At 40.8% G+C, this 25,843-nt stretch overlaps 1 protein-coding gene across 1 annotated transcript; it reads right to left on the bottom strand.

Moving 5' to 3' along the window:
• Positions 1–18: 18 nt before the first annotated feature.
• LOC140515172 (fmr1 neighbor protein-like) lies at positions 19–25,246 on the bottom strand. The gene is made up of 6 exons (XM_072625723.1): positions 25,007–25,246; positions 14,023–14,136; positions 11,990–12,130; positions 8,590–8,686; positions 2,644–2,798; positions 19–190 (listed from the first exon to the last, which is right to left on the bottom strand). Exons 1-6 carry the CDS (start codon positions 25,062–25,064, stop codon positions 174–176), a joined length of 582 nt encoding a protein of 193 aa, XP_072481824.1. The 5' UTR covers positions 25,065–25,246; the 3' UTR covers positions 19–173.
• Positions 25,247–25,843: the final 597 nt, after the last annotated feature.

Raw genomic sequence — 25,843 nt, 5'->3', positions numbered from 1 at the left:
CACAAATTATATGCCTAAACGAGGCAAAAGCCCCTCTTTTTTTATTGAAGATGTGAGTCTCTATAAGACAAAAAAAATGAAAAAAGTACATTTCTTCTTCTAAGATGTTAGACTGCACTCAGGTGATTATGGCATGCTCCTCTTGCCTGTGCAGTTCAAGAACCTGAAGCCTCTTAATGTATGCATCTCCCTATAAAAAAAAAAGAAAGAAAGAAAGGTTGAATTCCAAATGTCAGTTTAGAAATAGAGTACCACACTCAGACTAAAAATGAACAGGTGCTGTGTCTCCCTTAGGTATTTTCAGCCTTACGGTGACAGTCCTCTGGCTAAGATCCCACTACCACAAATACCTTTACAAAGAAGAGTTCCATATAACAAAATCTATTTCCATGTCTCAGAACTTTTGTTGAGCTGGTTAAAAAAATACAAAAACCCCACAAAAGTTACAACAAGGAAACTCAAGAGCTTCATTGTATGTTGTTTGACAAGAACCTTCAAATGTAAGAGATAGAAGATCCCTGAGAGATTAGCTAGAGGACAAAACAGAGACCTGGTGAAGAAGGGGTAGTGATGTACCCAGGGCACACAGAGAGTAAAGTTTTTGAACTGGGGTAGAAGGCCATGGTCTTCTCAATCCCTCCTTAACTAATATCTTAAAGATCATTTGAACTCCTAAACAACCCATCAAAAGCCAAGCCTGTGCTCGGTGCACACATGCACATGCGCACACACACACACACACACACACACACACACACACACACACACACACACACATCTCCTAACACCCTCTAACCCCTAAACTAAGGGGACAGCATGAGAAAGCGGTATGAGCCCTGGACCTGGGGTCAGAAGCTGTGAATTTGGATACTGGCTCTGCCATTCACTACTTGGGCTACCCTTGGGCAAGTTCAGGCCTAATTTCAGAATCTGTAAAGGGGTGGGGGACAAGATACTGAATGAGATGACCTGTGGGAAACCTTCTAATTCTGTATCTGCAGTTCTATTGTCCAGCCTACCAATACACAAAACTATAAGGGAAAACAAGTGGGGCAATGCTTAGACTGTGACTTTCCTTTTTTTGCGATGGGGTTGAAAGCATTTTTTTCTCCCCCTATTCCTCTCTGAAGACGTGGCTTCATCCTTTGAGCCTGCAGACTGGCAATGTGCTTTCTAGTAATGTATTTACTTAACAAAATGCCATTCCTACAAAACTAAATGGAGTTTCCCTTGCCTGTGCCAAAACATAAACTACCGATGAACTTATAAAATACATCATTTCCCATTCTTTGCAAATTAAAGTTAATTTGATCTAAATGCATTGAGGTTTTTTTGTATTTAAAAATGCTTGGCATCATAGTTTACACTGAAGAACACAATATTACTCAGAGTTGGATACTTTTTCAGTTCTATCTTATTTCCTTCCATTTTACTGTGTTGATTATCAATAATTTCCCACCACTCTTCACATCTAATATTTGCTAACCATAACCCAATTTTACATATATTAGCCTAATCATGTGCTGAGACACATTTGTCCTCAGGCTTCCCACTGAGCATTCTCCTCCAGGTGAAATGATACTGGACCACTAAAACACACACACAAAGAGATCCTATTACATATCCCCAAAGCAAGGTTTCACAATTCAGAGAATCCTAAAGCATCAGAGCTGGAGAAAATCTCCAAGAAGGGAACGTGTGGCTCACCCTACTTTAAAATAATGCAAAGATTAAACTTCAAAGATATTAAAATAAACCAAAAAAGAATAAGGCTATAGGCCCAGAGGGGATAAGGGACCTCAAGTTTAAACTTCCTGATTTCTAGCTCCTTAATCTTTCTACCATATCATGCTGCTTTCCTTAAGGTATATAGTTTGTGCCCTATACAACTATTTCCTTTCATTCTCTTACTGGTAATAAATGTCCTCTAAGGAAAAGGGTAAGCTAGGGAAACCAAAGTAGGTCACTGCAGAGATCACAAATCTCTGGACATTCGAAAGCTGAGAACCAGGAGGCACAGATAGGGTCAGGTCCCTCACCAGAATAACTTGAATCCACACCTTACTGTGCTCATCCATTATCCTTTCCACTGGACTAAGAGAAGCCCTTCATTTTGCAGAATATGAAAATAAGTAACTTGTCCACAATCACACAAAGGTTGTGGGGAACAGAGGGAGTATTCAAATTCAGGTTCTCTGCCTCTACTATATCATGCCAATGATTGGCAGTTTGCTGCCCAGTGAAAATGCTAAGTGAGCTCTAAGGAATAATTCAGGAAAGTTTCCCCCCTCAACCTGCTTCTACAATGCTGCATGCCCCTGAGGTCAGAACTCAGAGGGGGTCTTAAGGGTCAGGGTCACTGATGTGTCTTGTCTTTTGCTGCCCCCTTGGGCTTGGTTTCCTGGACAGCTGTACCACTCACACTTGGAGCACAGCTTGCTTCCAGGGCAACTAAGTAAGGCTGCCTCTGCCCCTGCCTGCATCCCCAAGGGCTCTTCATTGTCTCTGTTAACATTCCCAGGTTGCCCCAGTAAGCTAGGTTGAGTAGCTACTTCCCTTCAGGTCTCTGCATTTCAGAAGCTCACAATAAGGCACTCCAGTCCATCATTTCTTTTTAAGGTGACCAGTGACAAAAATTATTACCCTTTTGGTTCTTTTTCTTCTCGCTCATCTTTCTCCTTTCATCTTCCTGGATTAAGCGCTCAATTGCATCATCAATGTTTTCCAGGGTATCGTTGTGATTAAGCAGGATCTTGGTGACTTCTGGATTTTCCCGCTGTAAGTTGTTAGTGAGCTTGCTGTAACAATAAAATTCCAGGTGACGCCCTCATCTCCCAACAAACAGCACACCCCCAGCAGCTCTTCCTGCAACTCCTTTTCTACCTATCTACTTGCTTATTGTAAATCCTCTTTCAGATGCCATGGAGCATGGAGGCAAACTTGACTCAAGTGTCTAGCGGGTGCAGGGGGACCCCAAGGACCTCCTACTCTACTATTCTACCACAACGGTTGTACTGAATGAAATGGAATTGTACCCATTCATTTGTTCAATTACTATTGAGTCATTCTGAGCACCCAGCAGGTGGGGAGCCTGTGGCCTCCAAGCCACATGTGGCCCTCTAGGTCCTCAAGTACAACCTTTTGAATGAATCCAAACTTCATAGAACAATTTGTCTCTAATACCCGTGCCTGGAGTGACCACACCTAGAACGCTGTTTGGGCTGAAGCATCCACATTTTAGGAAGGATAGAGACAAATGGCAGGAAAGGGGTGAGTCAAGATGAGTGTAGTTAGGAATTATCTAGTCTCTGGGCTCTAGGTGGACTTGCTTAGGAGAAAAGAAGTCAGAATGTTATAGAGAAGAGGGATTACATTTGTTCTGCCTGGCCTAGGAGAAATGGATAAAAGTTACAGAGAAACAGATTTTGATTCAAAAAGAAGCATTTACTAACACTGGGAACTACCCCAAAGTAGCAGGGGCAGCCTCAGGAAGAATGGTTTTCCAGCAGAAAGTCAATGAGCACTTATCCAAGATGCTACATGGGCTAGCCCACAGACAAAATGGGCTAGCCCACATCTTCCTCTTCTCCTCTTCTTCCTCTCTCTACCCTCCTCAGTGGCCATGCCAATAGCTGTCTGTTGATTGGCTGCTTGGGAAACCAAAGACCTAGAAGTTTTAGATGCAATGAGTGTATGCACCTGAGAGAAAAAAAATGGAAAAGTGGCCATGGCAGAGGTCAAGGAAAAACACAGAAAAGGAGAGAGGGGAAAAGAAAATCATTTAACCTAGTGAAGGATGATGGATAAAGGACTTATAGATCATGTGAAAAAAATAATCCCAGCACTCAATGTCCAGCAACAGAGAAGCCAATTTTCACAGGAGAGACTCAGACTCCAGACACTGAAAGGCAGGCTGGAAGCACCCTTCTGTGAAAAGATGAACCTGAGGATCTAGAATTGCAGGTGTGTGTAGAGGGTAGGGTGCAGGCAGGGAGAGAGGACTTTAGAGGCCATCTCATTCAACCCCTGCTGTTTATAGAGGGAGAAACTGAGGCCAACCCTGGTCCCCAATCCAGTACTTTGGTTTTCCAAGGGGCAACTTATTTTCTCTCCAAATTCCTTACAGAAGGGTCATCAGGTCACCCTGGATAAAGAAGGAACCCCAAGAAACAGGATTTTTGGCAAATTATCATAGGAGCATTTATAGATCTAAAAGAAGCCATGAGGGGAAGGCCTAGCACAGCAAAATGCTTTTTCTCTCTTTACGCTGCTTTATGCTGCACAGAAATTAAATGCACTTTCAAAGGACGTGTGCCAATGTCTTTTTCAGTGCTGGGACTTTCAGGCAGCATGCTGGTCACCACTAGCTTTCCTGTACCTCCTATATTACCCAAGGGGCCACCTTTGTACACACAGACGAAGAGCTCTCTGAATGCTAACGTTCAATGACGGAACTCTGAGATGACTGTCACCATGTGAGGGCAGAGACAGAGATGGATTCCTTTGTTAGCAGCATCACTAGAAACTGCTGTCATTTTTCCAGCACCTCACAAAACACTTCCCATTCCTCTTCTCATCTGATACTCACAACAACTCTGCAAGGTACTTTCCACAGGAATGCATATTCCCATTGGAAGAAATAGTCTCAGAGTAGCAAAGCAACTTCTCCAGTGATCCAGCTAGTACGTATTAGAATCAGGATTTGAACTCTGGTCTTCCTGACTCCAAGTTCTGCCCTCTGTCCCCTGAGCTATGCTGCCTCTTCTTTATGTGAGTAGTTGCCCCAGAATGGCCTTGTCATTAATTTAATTCCAAAGTTTACAGGAAATACAGCAGAGGCATTTTAACACATTTTATATACAGGAAATTAAACAGTGAGACATCTAGTAGTAAGGATAAGAATTCTGGTGAGAGATTACAAAGTATTTAATTTACAGAGTGCTTTGATAAAAGGTCAAGATGATCTAACTATTCGGGCCTAGCATCCAGTGAGAGAGAGAGAGAGAGAGTTTAGGGAGAATTGGGATGCCTTGCTCTTAGAGAATGGATGACCCACCCAAATACCCTGCAGGGCTAGGCTAACATTTCAGTCCAAACCTCTGCCAACAGATGAATTCCAGCTGGGCCTCCTCCAAGAAAAGAATGGTGAATTACTTTCTAAGGAGGCACAATCCCCCTAGTCTCTGGCATTCAGAATCCTTAATCAATTGCCTTGTTGTCAAGGCTGTATGGTCAGTTGAAAGAGCAGTAATCACTGACCAGGGTACAGAGGGAGCAGAGACCAGGTTCCCATTGGTTATATGTAAATATTGCAGAGAGAGAGCTATAGGCAAGCTGGGGAGATAGTGGCAGCTGGAAGAAGACATCGAATCAAGAAACAAGTAGTCCTATCAACCAGTGCATGGCAGTGCAACCAAATTGATACCAGCAGAGGGCAACAAGTCTCAGAAAGAGACAGATCACTGAAGCCATGGGAGTAGAGGAGTCTGCTAAGGGAGACAATGAGGAGAAAAGGGTGGGCTGAGGACAGAACCTGGAGGGACACCACACTTTGGGAGCAGGTGGAGGAAGAAAACCCAGTAAAAGGACTAGAAAAGAAGCAGCCAGACAGGCCACACCCCAAGGGTGGTGGAAGCCAAGGAATTAGAGAGGATAAGGTAGCAAAAAGCCAAGAAAAATGATGACCATGAATAGACCCTTAGATTCAATAATTAGGGAGTCATTAGGGAGCCTTAAAAAGAACACGTGCAGAGACAACCTACCAAATCTTATGGGACATTGCAAAAGCAGTTCTTAGGGGAAGCTTTATATCTTTGAATGACTATGTAAATAAAATAGAAAAAGAAGAGATCAATGAGTTGGGCGTGCAGCTGAAAAAGCTACAAAAAGAACAAATTGAAAATCCCCAAGTAAATACCAAATTAGAAATACTGAAAATTAAAGGAGAGATTAATAAAATTGAAATTAAGAAAACTATTAAATTAATAAATAAAACCAATAGTTGGTTTTATGAAAAAACTAATAAAATTGATAAACCTTTGGTCAATTTAATTAAAAAAAAAAGAAGAAGAAAAAGAGCATGCATAGTAGGAATAGGGTGATGAAAACCAGAATGGGAGAGATTGGGCAGGATGAAGAAGCAATAAGAGAAATAATATAATGATTGTTGTTATTATGACAACTATCATTTATACACTGCTTTATGATTTGCAAAGCACTTTATAAATATTATCTCATCTGAGCTTCACAACAACTCTTGAGAGGTAGATGCTATTATTATTCCCATTTTACAGTTGAGGAAACTGAGTCAGACAGATGTCAAATGACTTGTCCAGGGTCACACAGATAATAGATCTCTGAGGTAAGATTCAAATTCTGGTCTTTCTGATTCCAAGTCACTTTATGGTTACATTTTGGTGCTTTAATTATTTGATAACCAGAACAAAGTTGTGAAGTAGGTAGTATAAATACTATTTTTCTGTTGACAGATGAATTAACTGAGGCTCAGACAAGTAAATAAGTTGCCCAAGGTCACACAGCTAACAAGTATTAAAGTCAAGATTTGAAACAAGATCCTTTCCCTTCAAATCCAGTGCTAGAACCTGGATTTGGATCCAGGTCTTCTGGCTCTGGCCTCAGTGCCCCCTCGAATAATAGACTTTCTACCATACTCAAATATCCCGTGCTGTTCTCAGGAGCCTCATGATGGAACCATCTCATATGGAAAACTGACCTTTACTTCAGCAATTGAACTGCCTGGGATGAGGTGAGAATTTCACACTATAACATGAACTGTTACCATCAGACTCCAGTGTACTCAGATTGTGATCAAAATGTTCTTTTACAATATTTCTCTAAAACTAGCACTGTGTTGAGAATTGGGAGGCTTTTCTTTTCTTTCCCTGAAAGCTAGACTTAGAAAAACAGCTAGGCCTAGAAACTGGAAACCTTTCAGCAGGTGGCGAATGACCAGATCCAGGGTTTCCAAAGAACATCTCTGGTCATATTACAGACTTGTGAAACACACAAACACGAAGAACATTGTGTCCTATCCCCAAATGCAAAGGATAATGATTTTTGGGCTACTTTTTATGACTCCTTTCTACCAATGTTTTTTAACCCTCTCTCTCTCTCTCTCTCTCTCTCTCTCTCTCTCTTTGCCTTCCCACACTCTAAGAAGATAGCTATGAGCAAGGCTATCTGTATACCAGAATCTACAAATTACAACACAGAAACTTATACCATGTTATATATCTCAGAGGGGACATTTTTCGTAGATCATCACTAGACAAATGCCATTACTGTCCAGGTTTGGGAGTGGAGGGACATTCATACTCTGTCTGCTAATTCCTTTCAAGTATAACAGATCATGTGCAATCTTGAAAACCATTGCTTTGTATTACTTGAAAGGAAAATGACAAGTTTGTCATCTCCAGACTCTTAGTACTGATTTCTCCACTTAGTGAGAATTTAGTAATTCAGTCTCCTAGGAAGAAAACAGAATTCTGGAAATACATTTCTTTAAGTTTAACCAGCCTACTGTCACATCATTTGCATTTAAAAAGCATCATTTATAAAGCCCAACAGCCACAAGTAGTATCTTATCAGTGTATACAAACAAAGCCCTTAGAGTTGGTTACCAATAGTTGCAATTGATCTAAAATTAGATAAACGTTGGCCAGGAGTTGGCCCCCAAGACAATCAGTGGGGCTGCACCTTCTTCCTCCCCATGGTCAACTCACTCACTCGGCTTTCAGCCTGCTAGGGGGATGGAGAGCTGGACCTCACTGGGCTAGCTAATTTGCAAAGTACTTACTGGCCCCAGTTAGTGGACAATGAAGAGAGACTTGGGATCAATTTGAGGATGCTTCTTTAGACCATAAGATAAAAGATATTGGCATCAAATTTACACAGGCTCCATTTTGCTACATTTCCAGCAATCCATATTGGCACAATTACCCTGAGAAAACAGCACCAAGTCTGCAGCAAAGCTCTGCAGGGAGATGATAGTTAAAGGTATTGCACTAAAGAAGCCCCCACATGAGACAGGCTTAAATATACGCTTCAAGGCAAGACTCTCCCCTCTATTCCTCAACTGCTCTTAAAAATTCTCCCGAGGTCTCAGGGCTCTGTTCTAGTCTTCTAAAAAATTTCCTTAGGCAACAGTAAGCCATCCCAAACCGGGAGGAAATGCGTTTTGTAGTCTCTACCGGCATTTGGGCATGCAATCATCTCCCATTATCCAATGAATGACAATGTACCTCCGACCTGTGATAAATCCTTTGGAAATAGAGCTAATATGCATTATACACATGCAGATATTGTTTGGGGCTGGAAGAGACACATAAAGGCAATGAAGCAGAATAGCTTATTTCTTTTTTTTAAAGCACACTTATTATACAAACATCATGGAAATACTACTTTCAGGGATTTCTAAAATGCCTCCAAGTCACCTTCCCTTTTGAAAGAAAAGGAACAGAGGCACAATCCCCAAGCTTTGGAGCCCACAAGTGGCTCTGCCTGACAGAAAGAGATCTTCCCATACCGGAAGACTAAGAAATGAAAGAATATACTTGCATGCTGACGTACTTTTTTTGGCAAAGGATGCAGCAACAGATCGGAACACACCCCAGGAAAATCAAGCAGGTAATCCCAATGATGAAAAAGCGAAGAGTTAGCTGAATATCTGTTGGGCAAAGGACAGGACCTGTTAACATCTTTGTGACTCAAGCAAAGCAAAGATGAGCCATCTTTCATCAAATCTTTACAGAAAACCATTAACTAATCGAGCTGAAGGAGGAGCCACCCTTGTTTCATGACAAGGTGGAGTAGTGCAAAGGAGCTTTCTGGTACATGGCTCAAGGTTGTCCTGTAAAAATACGGCTCACCCAAAAGATGAGCTTTTTTTAAAAATCGGGTTATTTTTTTGTCAACAGATTGTGATCCATCATAGGCATTCCCTCCTAGGGCTACACGTCTGTTTTCTTTTTGGACATATGCTATACATCCCAGGGCAGTCAAGTAGCTAATTCATCTCTCAACAGTTAACTTGATAAATCAATGGCCTCTTAAATGTTGACTTCCAAACTATACCCCATGAAATTAATCAAGAAATCAAGTAGCAGAAGTCGACTACAGATATTCCGACTTTCATTCTTTCCGAAGCATGTTCTAAAAGAATTGGGGAATTGTCACTCTCAGCACTACTTTTTTCTTTTACAAAAAGCCTAATATCTTTTCCCATAAAATATAAACGCCATACTGATGAATGAATAATAAATACTATGTAACAGTGATAAACCTGCAATCCTATAGTTACAACTAATATACAGTTTCCATTATTAATGCTACATGGTCCACAAAGAATTAGGACATGAAGAGTGACTATGTGAACTTTTAAAAGAAATGATTTCTCATGGGCCTTGTAGCACTCAGTCATCAAGTACTGTGCCCTCACTATTCTGAAGAATTGTCCAAGAGGCTTGACCAAAACTTGGCACAAAGAGAAGTTGTGTTCGTGATCCTTGGCAAGCTCCTTCTCTGAGGTGAATCTATCCATCTATAAAATGGGTATAATGACATTTCACAGGGTGGCTGTGGGATCAAATAAGAAATGTATTTTGCAAACCTCAAAGCACCATATATACATGTTAGATATTATTACTGAAAAATATGCAGTTTTTAAATTGCTTCTTTAAGACTTCTCCCAACTGTGTGGGGTGGGAGCACTCCCCTCCCTGGCTTCTCTCTAATTTAGTAGACAGACTTTGAGAGGTACTATGGCCAACAAATTCATCACCCAAGATGACTCTGGGGTTGAGCTTCTCAGTACCTGGTCAGCCAAATCCTCAGCCATGAGACACAGTGTGGTACTGGGAAGAACCAATATTTAGATAGTGCTTTCAGGCTGGCAAAGTGAAGGCACAATGGAGTTTGGGGATAAGGCTTTCAATTCCAGCTCTCTAGGTGACCTTGGGCAAGTCATTTCCCTTCCCTGGGCCTCACTTTTCTCAACCGTAAAATCTACAATCTTACTTAATAATATCAAAGCTACTTGAAGACAAGGGCTGTTTCCCCTTGTGGGTTTTGTCTCCTCATCACCGTCACCCCAATGCCTAGCACACAGATGTTGAATAAATGTTGAATCAAAACTTTTTGTAATAATATATCATAATAAAATTTTTGTAATTATTAATAATAATATTTCTGTAGCACTTTAAAGCTTGCAAAGCATTTCACATTCTCATTTGAACCTCACAACAACTTTGTGAGACAGATACTATTATTACCTCCATTTTACCAATGAGGAAGTTGAGGATCAGAGAGGTGAAATAAATAGCTCAGCATCACACAGCTTCCAAGTGTCACAGGCAGGATGTGAATCTAGGTCTCTCCTGATTCCAAGTCCAATACTACTCACTATGCCAGGTTTTCTCAGAAAAGAACTGATAATGTATAGGTTGGCAGGGCTTGCCAGAGCCTTGCTCCCCTGACATATCAAATGCAATGAGGCATCAGAAGAGAACTTTAATGGAAAAAAATTTTAAACCACAAAACACCTCTTTTCTCGCCCCCCACACCTCTGCCAAAAAAAGGCCTCTGGAAATATCAAAGCCAACCTTCCCACATAATGGTGATCAAGGCTTGACATGTAACAACTCAGAGACATGGAACATGTGCATTGTAAAAGCACATAAAAATGGTAACTCCTGGAAGGCCAAAATGGTTCTACTCCTAAACATCTAAAAGCTTGAGACAAAATTATGGGAAAATCCAAAACAAGAGAAAGGGAGTGCTACTATTTCTGATCAGCCACAGACCCAAGGAGAAGTTGCCCCAGTAATGGTGGCTGGAAAGCCAGCTCAGAAAAATCACCCCCTCAATCATCATCATCTCAAGCATGCACTGAGGGCATTTCTGCGGACAAAAGATTTCAAACTGGAAGGAGCCTTGGAGATTACTGAATCCAACCCCCCTCATTTTACAGAAGAACTGAAGCTCTAAGAGGGAAAGTTACTTGGCCAAAGTGACTTGGGCAGTAAGTGGCAGCATCAGGATTTGAACTCAGGTCCTCAGAGTCTAAGTCCAGCATTCTTTCCATTTCACCACACAACCTCCCCTATGTGTCTGGACACAGCAGGCTTTGCCAAGGCTCTGCCCTCCACGTAAGAGAGCTATCCTTGCACCCTCTTTGGAAAAAGCAGAATGGTTGAGGCTAACCATCTGGCTACATATGCCATAGCATGGTATCCATATCCAAGGATTTTTTTACAGAGAGACAAATAACTTCCTCAGAAAAAAAGAACAGCTTTCAAATCTAATTAGTAAGTGCTTCACTTAATTAGGTTACTTTTTGATGGCTATAACTCTGTAAGGTGGAAAAAAAGAGGAATAACAAAAGGAATAGAAAATGATACCAGTTGTTAGTTTCAACCCAACGTTTCCTGACTCATTTGAACATCATCCTTGACCTTTCGCCATGTCCTGATTCAGGGGATCAAATGGAAACTAGACATCTGGTACAAGTACAAATTGTCTCAAGCCAGGAGATTGCATGCATTTTTACTAAAGATTCCCTCACAAGATAAAGTATCATCCCAAGTGCCATGGGGACAGGGTGAGGGGAGGAAGAAAGAGAATGAGAGTGAGAGCAAAACAGAGACAGAGAAATGGAGAGATTTGTGATTTCTTTCCAAATCAGAGACCCTTGTTTTATGAACTCATTGCATTAGAAAAATCTCACACATTATTCCTATTGTTACAACTTAATCTACCCAAAATACTGTAGAGATTTCTACTTCACTTGCTTTTGGACCAGTTCCCAGTTTTTACATTAAGAAGGGATTAATAAAAATGGAATGTGCCTGGGACTTGAGGAGAGACTGTGCAAAATTCGGACTGGGGGCCCAGAATTTAAACTTTTATCATGTAAACAGTTTCAGCATTTTTCTAAGCTAGATCCATATCAACCATTGGAAGATAAGCTTACTGTCTACTAAAGGAGCATAACATGTCATCTTCTGCTTTTGCTCTAGGGTATAGCAGCAGTTGAACTTCGAACACATGGTTTGATTAAGATTCCCATCTCCATGACATGCCTCAATCTTCTGTCCATCCCTTGGCCAGCAAGCTTTCAGAGACAGAAATTCAAGAGAGATTTTTAGCAATAGTCATTAATACTTCACCCCATTCCTACACCTCATTTGAGTAACTGTTATGACCCAAATGTCTCCCAGAGCCAAAAACAAACAGAGAGGCAAGTTCATCTCACCCACTGAAAGAAAATAGCAAAATGATAGTTGAAGTAAGTCAAACTAAAATTTAAAAGCAGTCCATCTCAGGTCAGATGTCTGCCACTAGATGAACTTATAGAAAGTGAATGAGTTGTCAACAGATTAAGGATAAAGTTATCTTCCAAAGACATGCCCTGAATGGCGTGGGCTATCATCACATGTTTTTAGGAATGACTCAGTTTACATATCCCAGTTTGGATTCACCATTAAGAAGAATACCCAGACTCAGAGGAAGAAGGCAATCTGTAAACATGGCATGCCAAAGGGGAACTAAAGGAAGACCATGAAGACCATAGCTGTTCCAGACTTAGAGAAGGGAACAAGAAGGATTTCTCAAGTGCCTTGTAGGTAGAGGATGCTATACCTTAACTCGATTATTTTTTAAGCCACGAGAGACTGTTTAATCGTGTAATATCAGAATAACCGAGACTATTAAAAGGGAAGCAGCAGCTGATGGAAGAGTGTTCGTTGCTCATTCTATCTCAACACTTTGACACAGCTTTAAGCTCCGTAAAATACCTTTACATAAACTGTCAATTGTGGAAGGGGAGATAATAATATATTTACATAAGTTTTAAAATATGAGAAGCACTGTACATGTGTTATCTCATTTGATCCTTGGACATACTTGGTCAATTTGGGACAACGAAAGGCATTTTAAACCATTTGATCATCAAAATTTTCTTAAGATTTGACTCACATCAGATTCTATGCTTTCTTGAGATATAACAGCTGGATTTGATTAGATGTCTGTGTTAGGCCAGAGAGCCAAATTTGGGGTACCAGTTTACAGTAGCTGTTTCCACACACCAATCTCTTGTGAAAATACCTTGATCAAAGCTGCTTTTGATGCAGGCAGGGTAAAGCTGTGCTTCTGCCAGAGGACAATTTACCTGAACCCTGTGATAGCCATGGAAATGTAAAATGGCTACCTCTCAGAGCCTGCAAGGCTAAATTGTTGTAAGACCCCGGTTATTACTATCTCTGGCACAGGGCTGCTCGCTACAGGAAAAAACCAGTTTGGTTTTGGCATATGCCGTGCACCACCCTCTAACTAGGTGATATTGAAGACATTTTGTAGACTAGGAAACAGGGACACAGATACATGAAACGTATCAGGCCAAGGTCACAGACTGGGGCAGTGTTTAAATCTGGAATAAAAACAAAGCAATTGATGGAATGCTCTGTTAACATACTAATGGCTTCCAATTATTTCTGGCATATCTTTGCATAATTTTAAATAACTGATTTATCTTTGTAATTCATGTGGCAGTATGTATGGTGCTTCTCCTTGAAGGGACACCAAATGTGTTCCAATAGGGGAAATGTCTCATTGTGGTTAATCATTCTCAGGGGGCAGTTGCAGGCCTGAGAAACACATTAAGTACAGTATTACAGAGAAATGCTGGGAGATGAAATCTGACCTTTAAAAAAAAAAGATCAGCAAGACAGATGGAAAAAACATCTGGTCTAGTCCATAACATCAGGGCGTCCCAACACCTGGCTAAATGCCACAGAAGGCTCATATTTCGCAAAACCTGGGACAACTGACTGAATCTCAGGCTCTGTTCCAAAGGTCAATCATTGGGGAATGACTTAGAGATGCTGCCAGACAGTTACAGAAGGGCATATTTAATTCAATTCAACCATTTAATACACATTTTTAACTGCTAATGTGCTAGGCATAGGCAGGAGAGAAGAGTTCGAGCGCTTTAAGACAAGTACTTACACCTTGGGTAGAAGAACTGGGTTGTATCATCCTGTGGTCCTCCTACTACTCGATTAGGGTCTTGAAGAGACTTCTCATTCCTTCTCAACAGATATCCAAATGATATTACAAAACCTGAAAGCACCCAAGAACTAGGTTATTCGGACCCAATATATTCAAGAATTTATCACTTCTAATGACATTTTAATAGCAACTACTTTTCTTTATGAAAGCATCAGAAGTGATATTAAGAGAGATACCAGATTTCAAATGTTTGTTTAAATACACCTTACTCTAGTCAGTAGGTAGCTATTGCGTATAACTGAATAGCAGAGTATTATGACAGTTAAATATATATCCAAATATACAGGACAGAAGGCAAAATTCACCGTTGCCTTTAGATTTAAACAATTTATGATAAAAAAAATTTAAAAGGGAAGACTGATACAACAATAACTGACAGTTCTCCATATAGCACTTGAAGGTATACAAAATGCTTCATATCTATTTTCTTATTTGAGCCTCAAAACAGCTCTGGGAGGATCACTGTCTCTATTTTAACAGGAGGAAACTGAGGCCCAGAAAAGTTAAGTGACCTGCTCACAGTCAGACGACTAGTAAGTGTCAAGACAGGATAACTAAATGTAAATTTGTAAGTCACAAATAATGCTTCTCTTAGTCATTTATCAAAGTGATAAATGAGTTGACAACTTGGAGACAGGAGAATCAGAGATTTTTGAGTTACATGTTTGAGCTGGGGGCATTGGCAAGTCCAATTGAGCCTCCAGCTTTTCTGAGAAGGAAACTTGGGCCTAGGTAGTGAAAGGAAGGGCTCACCGGCACACAGCTATGGAGTCACAGAACAGAAATCTGAATCCAAGCCCCTTGCTTCAAAATCCAGGGGGTTCCCCAATCTTTCCTGTTGCTGGTTTTCTATTAGCTATAGGAAATCCACATCAGAAGTACTTTTGGCAGAAAGGTCTACCTCTTGCTTCAGGGAAGAAAACCTAGGCCATACAATTGGAGCACACTTCTCTCCTCTCCTCCGTATCCAAAAGCATGTTTTCCCATGCATTCTGCCAGTCTCCTTTGCAAGGCTAACCTCCTCACTCTGGGCTCTCAACGTTTGCCTGCTCCATGCTTACTCACTTTTCTACCTTCTTTCATTTTCTTTTTCTCCACTGTTTGTCTACTCTGTCTTCACACAGAGACAAGTTCCACTGATGGCAGAGAAAGTCAAGACTGACAGCCTAATAGTGAGGGCGGGACCAGAACAACAAAATGACTGGCCTTAGAATCTACAAAGCAGTGTATAGGAAACCAGTTCTACATACTCCAGGAGGCCTTGAGGGCCACTGTTTAACAGGATGTAATCCTCTCAGGACCTGGGGTTAGGGGGACAGGAGGAGGTAGGAGGAGCCGTATGTAAGGCACGATGCAATAATAATGCTCACGTGAATCAGAAAACAAAAAATATGATGTTCTGTTTACCCTGTCTAAGAAGACAAATTAGTTAATAATACATTTGAACAATTCCATTATTTAAAAAAAATAGACTACCGACAGTCTACTATTTCCCAACTCAGATCATAGTACAGATTGATAAAGTATCTAACTGCCTTAGTAAGAACAATTCCACTTCCCATAACCACAGCTCAGATGCTCTCAATGACTCTGGAGGTGGGACTGGAAGTGAAAGAGGAAGGACCCTGGGGCAAAAGCAGCAAAACTCCAAGATGAGGAGGAATAAGGTTTATTTATGCTTATAAGTTTTAGGAAACAATTATCTTTGGCAGTCATGTATTTTTTTGTGGTTCAGTCATGTTGGACTCTGTGACCCCATTTGGGATTTTCTTGGCGAAGATACTGGAATGGTTCACCATTTCCTTCTCCAGCTCATTTTATAGATAAGGAAACTGAGGCAAACAGAGTGAAGGGACTTGCCCAGGGTCACACAGCTAGTAAGTGTCTGAGGCCAGATTTGAATTCAGGAAGATGGGTCTTCCTGACTTCAGCTCTCACCCTACTGCCCCCTCTTCCCCCCCCAATTCTATCTGCTAGTCATGTGTTATGAACCAGTAAAAATTTATTAAGGACTGGGGATGGCTCACTGATCTAGTCCAACATGTTTATCTTACTGGAAAGTTAAGGAAACCAAAGCCAAAAAGAGGGAGTAGCTGCCCTCAAGGAGCTTACAGTCCAATAGGGGAAGACAATGCCCTAAAGGAGTTAGAGAAGTGTAATAGGAGAGTTTGAACGAAGGTCACACAACTACTTTGTAGCAGAGTCTAGTACAGTTCTTAGTTCATTTGATACTTTAAAAGCTTCAGGAAATGGTACTCATTCCACAAAAACTATTCAAAACCCACTATATTCCCCATTCACACTGTGTGAAATTCTCATCCCAACGTTCCATAATGAACCCATGTAAGCTCTACCTAACATTCTCGATGCTTTCTCTTGGGTCGTTTAGGGTCTCAGGCAGGGATGTCAATATGCCACTCAGGTTGGCAACCTTTTTGTTGCCTTTTGGTCCCCGGATGACACTAGCTCACCTTCTTTTTCAGTTATTGCTAGCCTTAAGAATGCCTTTTAAACTACTTATTGCAAGCAAGCTGCTGTTGGCAGTATGCTATATATAGCCCACTTACATCTTTCTATTTTTTTGTGGATCATTTGTCATTTTCAAAATTTTCCATCTTTGGAGACCATATAAAATGCCTTAAATCAAATACCTCAAAAAGATTGCCAATTTTAGCAGTAATCATATTAGGATCACTGAAAACAATACTCTCACTCTCCCCTTCCTACTCCATTATAGGCCCAGATCATTATTTATGTGCAGAAAATATTTACCCAAAATACACAGATTGTGGGCTATTTAAAGAGTTGCTGCTTGTCCATCACATAATATGATGGTCACCTTATTAAACAGTGACCCACTCATGGCCTTCTGGAGTATATAGAACTGGTTTTCCCTAATCTCAGTGGCTCCAGATTCCTGTACTTTGTAAATCCGAAGGTCAGTACACCGTTTTGTTGTTATTTTACTCCCTCCGTCACTGTTCAGCTATCCATTTTCACTTTCTGTGTAAAAACACATTTTCATTGGCTTGAGTTTTCCAGCATGAATGGCTGTACTGGCTTCTTTCACATTGCTAAGGAGGATTTATAGGGTTCTGGACCTTAATGCCATTAGTACAGTATTATCTGCAATAGAAGCATTTGGAGTACTTTGCCATCAATAGGGAATCCTTTTATTTGAGATGGAAGACATCTTGAATGATCTTGGAAAATACTTAGGCAAACTTTTTCCTTTTCAGTAGTGGTGGTGGCAGCATCTCACATTTAGATAGCACACTAAGGTTTGCGAAGCATTTGACATATATTATCTCCTTTTAATCTCACAACAACCCTGTGAACTGGGTGCTATCTTTATCCCCATTTTACAGATTACAGGATCACAGATTTCAAGCTGGAAGGGACCTTGAGGGTTACCTAGTCCAAATCCATTTTATGGGTGAAGGACTGATGCTCAGAGAGATGAAATGACTTGCCACATAGCTAGTAGGTGTCTGGGGAAGGACTGGAACCCAAGTCTTCCTGACTTCAAGTCCAGAATTCTTTCTACTGCAATTCACTTGATGCCATAAGATTAGAGATTTAGAACTAGAAGGGATTTCAAATCATATTGTCCAACCTCCTCAATTTACTGCTGAGAAAAAGTAAATACAGAGAAGCTCAATGACTTGCCCATAGCCACACAGACAGTAGGTGAAAGAGGTAGGATTCCAGTCTAGGTTCTGTGACTCTAGATGGTTCTTTTCCATTGCTTCACCCTGTCTTAAAGAAAGACTGCATTCTACTCTACACCAAGCCTCCTCCACTTTGATAGAGCCATGATCCCATTGGGTGTAGGCATTTCCTTTGTCTGTGCAGATTATAACTCTTTGATGCCTCCTTAGTGCCTCCTATATTCAAGGACCTGCTCCAGAAATACAAAAATAAAATCAAAATATGCTAGGTACTCCTGGTGTTCTCCTATTATGCTTCTCTAACTCCTTTAGGGCATTGTCTTCCCCTATTGAACTATAAGCTCCTTGAGGGAAGGTACTTTATTTTTATTAACTGTACCTCCAGCACTTAGCACAGTGCCTGGCACATAGTAGGTGCTTAATAAATGTTACTGAATTATTGGATTGCTTCATTGTTGTTATTAACTTTAGTGAAATTATGAACAGTGTCTATAATTCTTTGATATACTCATTCTTTAGGATTAGGTTAGTTTCCAATTAATTTTTCATCTATTCTTCAAAGGCCCTTCACTGAATATAATTTTTGTTGTATATGGTCAGGAAAAGATGTAGTTAGCATTTACATCTTTCTGCATCTGTCTGTAAGGTTTTTATCCCCTAATACAAGGTTACTTTTTGTGAAGGTGCCATGCAAGGATGAGAATAGGTATATGCCTTTCTATTACCATTCAGTATTCTCCAGAGGTCTATCATATCTAACTTTTCTAAAATTCTATTCATATCCTTAACTTTTTATTTATTTTATGATTAGATTTATCTACATCTGAAAGGGGTAAATTGAGGTCCCCCACTAGTATAGTTTTACCATCTATTTCCTCCTGTAACTCATTTAATATTTCCTTCAAAAATTTATACATTATGTCATTTAATGCATATATGTTCAGGACTGATATTAATTCATTGTCTGCTCTTTCTTTAGAAAAATGCAATTTCCCTGATTATTTCTTTTAATTAGGTCTATTTCTACTTTTGCTTTGTCTGAAATCATGATTGTCACACTTAGTTTTTTAACTTTGGATGAAACATAAGAGATTCTATTCTAGCATCTCATTTTCACTCTGTATATATATTTCCGTTTCAAATATGTTTCTTATAAAGGCATGTAAGCCACTTAAGACTTGCCTCAAAAGATGTTCCTTAGCCAAAGTGAAACTATAATCATATTTTAAACCTGGTTATAGGAACTTGCCATTTTTAGATGCTATGGGACTACTAAGTGACTGTTCCTCTGAGTCTAACTCCAGGTATGGGAAGCAAGAAAGGCGATCTGAGCCTCCATTACATGATGCCAGTATGCTCATGAGATGCTGGTATGAACTGCATAGGTGATCTCAAGGGAAGGGTGGGAGAGTGGCTGTTCAGCATGGGCTGAGGTAGGATTCTCCTGACTCAATTTCCCCACTGACACCTGCAAGTGGATAATCTAATGCTGCCTGGAATTGACATGAAGATGGTGTGATATTGTATCCCTGCAATGTCCTTACTATTGGTGGCAATTTCCTATAGTCAAAAGATTTGTAAGCTTAATACCAGATCTGTTCAATTATAGATTATAGGTAGGGGTGTTGGGGTTGGAAGCTCAATTCCGTGTGGACAGTCTCGGGCGGGTAAAGGTGGGAACTTCTAAATCTTAGAGCTCTCAGGAGACCCCCCCCAGGAAACGGCTGGGAATCGAGGTGAACCGAGCTATCTCGTGTATTTCCGCCTCTTCCCGTGAGAAATGTGATGGGAGAGAGATCTCCCCGCCCTCGAGATTGTCCCGGATCTGGGAACACTATTGTTATCTAACAGCACGGTATTCAGATGCAAACTATGCGACTGGAGAGTTAAGCAGGATCAGGGAAGCCTGAAAGCTCTCTTAGCACGTGAGGAGCCAAAGAGGACACAAGGCTCCGCTTTTCCTCTTCTCCTTCTCTCCCCTCCCCCTCTCTCCCCGCTTGTACTTCTACTTCCAATCTCTTATTGTAAGATCTTTGCCTCCTTGGGAGATTCTTCTATCCCTCCTAAGGAAGAATTCCCCTGCACTTGTAACTAGACCCTGAAATAAAGCTCAACCCTTGTTCGACTCTGGAACGTCCTTTCTCTCATATGCGCACCCGGCGTGGCCAGCCGAAGACCTCGGGAGGTGAGTTAAGAAAGACTCGGGTAGCCCACAGGCCTCTAGGCCTGGCATAGGGGAACATCAGAGGTTGTCTAAAATCAAGCTATTAGGCACAGGACTTTAGACCAACAACAATAAGTTAGGGTCCTTTAATTCTTAGTAATACTGTGGAGACAATTAGGTCAAGAGCTTGTGAAGTTAGCAACATAAATATTATTTGTGTCTCATTTGGTTAATGTTTAAAAAAAATTTTCTTTTGTGGTCCATATTGTAAGTGCTTTAAAAAGAAGTATCTCCTGACCAAAAGTTGGAATTGCTTTATCTGTTATAAACTGTGTCAAAAATAAACAATAATAATAATAAAAATATGTTTCTTATAAACAACATATATTGGGTTCTGGTTTCTGGGTACTGCTATCATCTTCCATTTTATGGGCAAATTCATCCCATTCATATTTATAGCTATGACTGCCAAATATGTATTTTCCTCCTTTATATTCTCTTATACTTATCCTTTTTTTTTTACCTTTTTCTAAAAGTTCAACTATGAAAGAGAGAAGAAATAAAGGATGATAGCTAGAGAAGATAGCAGAAATATTTCTGAAGGGACAGGAGAGACCTAGGCATTTTGTAAGCAGTGGAGAAAGAGTCTGCTGACAGCAAGAGTATGAAGATGCCAAAGAGGAAATGATCATGTGGTATACTTAAGGGGGTAGGGGAAAGGATCATGAGATCATAGATCTAGAGCTGCAAGTGACCTCAGAAGTCATGTAGTTACAAACATTTTACAGATGAGGAAACCTAAATTCAGAAAGGTTAATTGACAGACACAGCCAGGATTCTAACTCAAGTCCCACTTGACTTGACTGACTAAGGTCAGTGCTTCAAATTCAGCACTCTACTGCATCTCAAAGGGATTATGAATGAGATCATTAAAGGTGCTAGCCTTGACAAGTAGAAGTGCTTCAGAGATTGAAACAAAAGGAGAGAACGGTGAAACTGCATAGAGAGGTTTTAGGGTATGCAAGTAAGAGAGAAGAGGGAGCACATGGCAGATGACTTCAATTCTCTCACTAGAATAGGATCCAAGGCCTTCTGCTAAAGAGGGGTGGATAGTGGAGAACATTAGGCCACAGGAGGTTTGGAACAACCACTGTGGGGAACGTAATAGTCAATCAGGGAACAATTTTAAAAAACTATCATGCAGCAGTAAGGGTCTAAAGATTAAGTGATGTAAATTTCTAGCAGACTTGGGTAGTACAGTTCTGCAACTTCAACTCAATCAATAAGCATTTATTAAGTGACTACCCCACACCAAACTCTCTGCTAAATAAGGGCTTCCACCACTGATTCTGTGTGTGTGTGTGTGTGTGTGTGTGTGTGTGTGTTCATCCTTCATTGCTGAAGAAGACCATGCCATCAGAGAAATGATGACATGACTTGCACTTGACTTTGTTTCGAGTGAGGGAGGGCTGTGCAGGTCACCAGCCTCACTTCTCCTCCAGAGCCATCTGAATCCAGTGACCAGATATATTCATCAGGATGACTGGAGATAACCCAGGATGAGGCAATTGGGATTAAGTGACTTGCCCAAGGTCACACAACTAGTGAGTGTCATGTCATAGAGGAGATTTGAACTCAGGTCCTCCTGACTCCTGCACTGGTGCTGTATCCACTGCACCACCTAGCTGCTGCTCCACCACTAATATTAAGCAGCACAAGGAGTAGCAGGAAAGAGAGAGAGATGATAGGCCAGATTTGAGAGTTGGTAATGTGTGAATGGTCATAGGATAAGTAAATAAGAGATTCAAGAGTATAGGACAGTATACCCTCACTGAATCCATCAACCACAGGACCTGCACCATGAAAGAAAGTGAGGCCAGAGCAAGAATGATGGACTGGGAGAAAAGGGAGACATTGAGGGTCTAGAGCCAATGGTGAGGATCAAGACTTGGCTTAGGACAGGACTCATAACTTTTTTTATACCATAGACCTCTGTTCAAGGGTTATGTTTTTAAGTGCACAAAATAAAATATGTAAAATTATAAAGGAAATCAATTATATTGAAGTACTTACATATATGTGTATATACAAGCATACACACATACACACATATACACATACATACATATAATAACAAGTTCATAGACCCCACGTTAAGAACTTCTGATTTAGGAAGAATGAAACAAAGGAAGAAATGGAAGGTTAAAAGATTTTGATCAGAAAGGAATTTCAGAATTCAGGATCAATGAGCTAGCAATGTTATGAGTAATGAATGTTATTAGTGTCATCAAACTCATATAGAACATCCAGGTTGGATACTGGCTTAGAAAACCACAAATTAACATTATCAATGTTGCACTGTAATTTTATTTATTTTGTTAAACATTTCCCAATGGCATTTTAATCTGGTTCAGCCTCACTCTTGAGTTTTCATCTCTGATCTAAGGTATGGACTTCCCTGCAGGTGGCTGAAGTGGAATGAAGCACCAATGAGATAGCTCAGGTGAGAGAGACTGATAAAGCAAACTTCACATGAAGAAAGGTTGCTAAGAGATAGATGGTGGCAGAGGAGTACAAGAACATTGACACTTCCTCCCAGACCAATATATATTCAAGTGGCAAGAATGCTAATGGAAAAGAATGAGAAAAGCAGCAGGTGAATACTCAAGTGGGGCAAAGAATAATAATAAATAATAATAAAATAATAAATCAATTTCTATAGCACTTTAAGATTTGCAAAGAGCTTTGCATACATTCATTTGATTCTCACACTCTCATGAGATGGGGGCAAAGTGGATAGACAGTCAGGAAGACTTTCAAGGGCAGATACTTACTAGTTATATGATCCTGTGTAAATCACATAAACCTCTCTTAGCTTCAGTCTCCTCTTCTGAAAAATGGAGCTAATAATTGTATCTACTTTACAGGGTCATTTTGAGGGTCAGATGAGATTTTATATGAAAAGTACAAACTCTAAAAGTGCTATATTTCATAGATTTCATAGAGAACTAAAGCTTAGGATAAGTCACAAATATGGTGATAATCCAAAGCAGAATTCAAACTTAGACATTCCTGACTCCAAGTGTAGTGATCTATGTGTCTGGCACATTCTAAATGCTTAATAAGTGATCTATCTATTTTACCAGAGGCTCTGATGTGCTCAGAAAAGTCGTTTGCCCGGAGCTGACCATTTTCATCAGAAGAAGAAAAGAACGTGACGATGATCCCAACAATGCTATGAAAAACAAACACTAGAAAGAAAGGACCTCTGATGAATGCGAAATGACCAATCTTCATACCAGAGGATGGACAAGGAGACAAAACAGTGGCCCATGGATGCAAAATGACACATATATTGTCAGGCATCATCAATGTTTTGACTTGTTTCACTTAACTGTATTTTGTTTACAAGGGAGGCTTTTACTGGAAGACTGGTATTGGGAGAGAACAGCAATACGGTGGAGAGAACAGGGAGAGAATAAGGTGGAAAAGCAGCAATAAAATAGCTTTTCAAAAGTATGAGATGGAAGAGGTCTTGGATAAAGGGACATTCATCAAGAAAAGAACAAAGGGATTTCCAGAGGGCACAGTGGAAGGGCAGGATAGAATATAAAGTCTGGAGTGGGCAGAGGAGGTTGGGAAAAGAATGCTAGCTAGATAGTGATGAAAATTGAGGGAAGGTCTAGGAAAAAGGAATTTTCTTGGCAGTGACTGAATCAATTCAGTTCCGTAAAGTATTTATTAAGTTGCCTATTTCTTGTGAGAAATAGCTAGACATAGGGAAACCAAGGCAAAACATTATGAGTTAGGGGAGCAGGAAGTAGGATTTTGCTAACTATCAGACATAAACTCTTTGATTAGATCAAAGGAAAGTCCACGGCCATGGAGACTAGAAAGGCCCTATGGTGAAGTAAGGTAAGGTAACATGAAGGATATGAGGCTTGGGGAGCCATTTTACTGTTTCATCCTCATCAGAATCCTTTAGGTGTTGGGGTCAAAAGGGTTCATGGTCACAGTCACTTGGGGGCCCTATGAAGTAGACCTCTAGTTCCCTCATGAGGACTAGGCCAAGCCAAGCTGGTGGTGACAGAAGTGTCATAGGAGTAAAGCTACTTGCTCTCTCCTGGGCATTTGCCTGGGTCTATATGATGACAAAGGGGAGAAAAGGAGTCATGCTGTGTCATAAGAAGGCCTTCCATTTCTATGAATGAAATGGCATGTTTCTGTAAACACTTCAAATATTCAGAGGATCTTAGAATACAGGACTGTGTCCAACCCCTTCATTTGATAAATAAGGCAACTGGGGCCCAAAAGAGGTTAAGTGTCTTGCTCGGGGTCACACTCAAGTCCTCTGATAGCAAATTCAGTGCTCTTTCCACTGCACCATTCTGCTTTTATAGTCACTCCCAAAGGCTTCTCTTCTCCATGCTAATATACTTCCTGTTACCTAGCAAGATAGAGATGAAATTCTTAATCTAGAGAGAGGGCTGGACTTTAATTTATGAAGATTATCTCAGACACTTCCCAGCTGTGTGACCCTGGACAGGGGAAGCATTTATCATTGGCAAGGGCCTTATGAGTGCGAGACATGTGCATCCCCACCCCCACCCCCCAGAAGGAAGGCTAGGTTCTCGGTTTGCTTTGCTACCATTTTTAACCATTTGCCCTTCTTGGACCTCAGTTTTCCCCCTCACTTAAATAAGGGGATTTACTAGAAAATCTCAAACCTTCCAGCTCTGAAGTGCTATGTGATTCTAAATGCCGAACTTTGCCATCAGAATCAGAGAAATTCCTTACTATGGGTTGACATGTAACCAGACTACTCCATAGCCTTAAAGCCTCCTTGTCAGCGGAAAACTACGTAGGCTCAAGCGGGCGAAGGGAGGGAGGACAATCAGGAAAAAAGTGTCAGTACCACCTAAGAACCAACCACTGTGTGCCCGAGGGCAAAAAGTCTGACTCTTCTCTGTTTTGGCATCACCCATGGGTGACTTGCCAGCAGGACAGGAGAGGGGTACCCCTCAAGTCACCGGAAGCCAGTCATGGCAGTAAGCCCTTTGCTTTGGTCTGGGCCCAGGGCACTCACCTGAATTGAAGCCGAAGCAGAGGATCCATATGGCACAACTGCCTATGGCCTTACCCATCTGGAAGGACGTGAGGCTCAATCTCCCCAAGTGCACACTTTCTTTTGCCCTCAAGAAGATGGCGAGACCTACAAAGCCACCCGATGCTCGAGCTGACCTTATCTGCCTCTCCACTGACAACAAACCCAGTTGCCTGGAAGCTGTAGAGCTCTACAGCCCTCATGGTTCCACCACTTTATGACACTGTCCACAGAATTCCTTCTCCCTCTACTCCCCTTCCCCCTCCCCCTCCCCCCAGCAGCAAAACCATTAATGTGCTTAGAACTTCCAGGGTGGGGCAGTGTTATGTGTCTGATGCTCAAATGCCCACTCTGATCCACGCTCTAACACAAAACTTTGTGATTCCTTCACAGCGGAGGAGAGTTAGTTATGAGTGGGCCAGTTCCTTTAGGGGAAATACATGCAGTTGCTTAATCTTTCAATGGTTATTTGACTGTAAGAAAAATGTGTCACAAACAGATATTGTCCAGCTCTCAAAAGTCCCATTCTGGATAGATTAAGGGTTCTTCATCTGGAATCCACGAATTTAAAATTTAATGTGTTTGTATACACATGTACGTATTTCATTCATGTGAATGAAATTTTTATTATGTATATATTTTTACCCATTTAAAAATGTGATTCTGAGAAGGGATCCATAGGCATCAGACTTCCCAAGAGGTCCAGAACCCAACAAAAATTCAGAACCTCTGGCCTGTAAATGCAGCACTGTGTGAAAACTTCGGTTCAAATTTTGCCTCGAGCTTTTTAGTAGACATATGATATTGGGCCCTATTTTC

This window comes from Notamacropus eugenii, chromosome X, assembly GCF_028372415.1.
Source record: "Notamacropus eugenii isolate mMacEug1 chromosome X, mMacEug1.pri_v2, whole genome shotgun sequence".
Taxonomy (NCBI): domain Eukaryota; kingdom Metazoa; phylum Chordata; class Mammalia; order Diprotodontia; family Macropodidae; genus Notamacropus; species Notamacropus eugenii.
The sequence above is the reverse complement of the archived record's forward strand: the minus strand, read 5'-3'. Positions and strand labels throughout refer to the sequence as shown.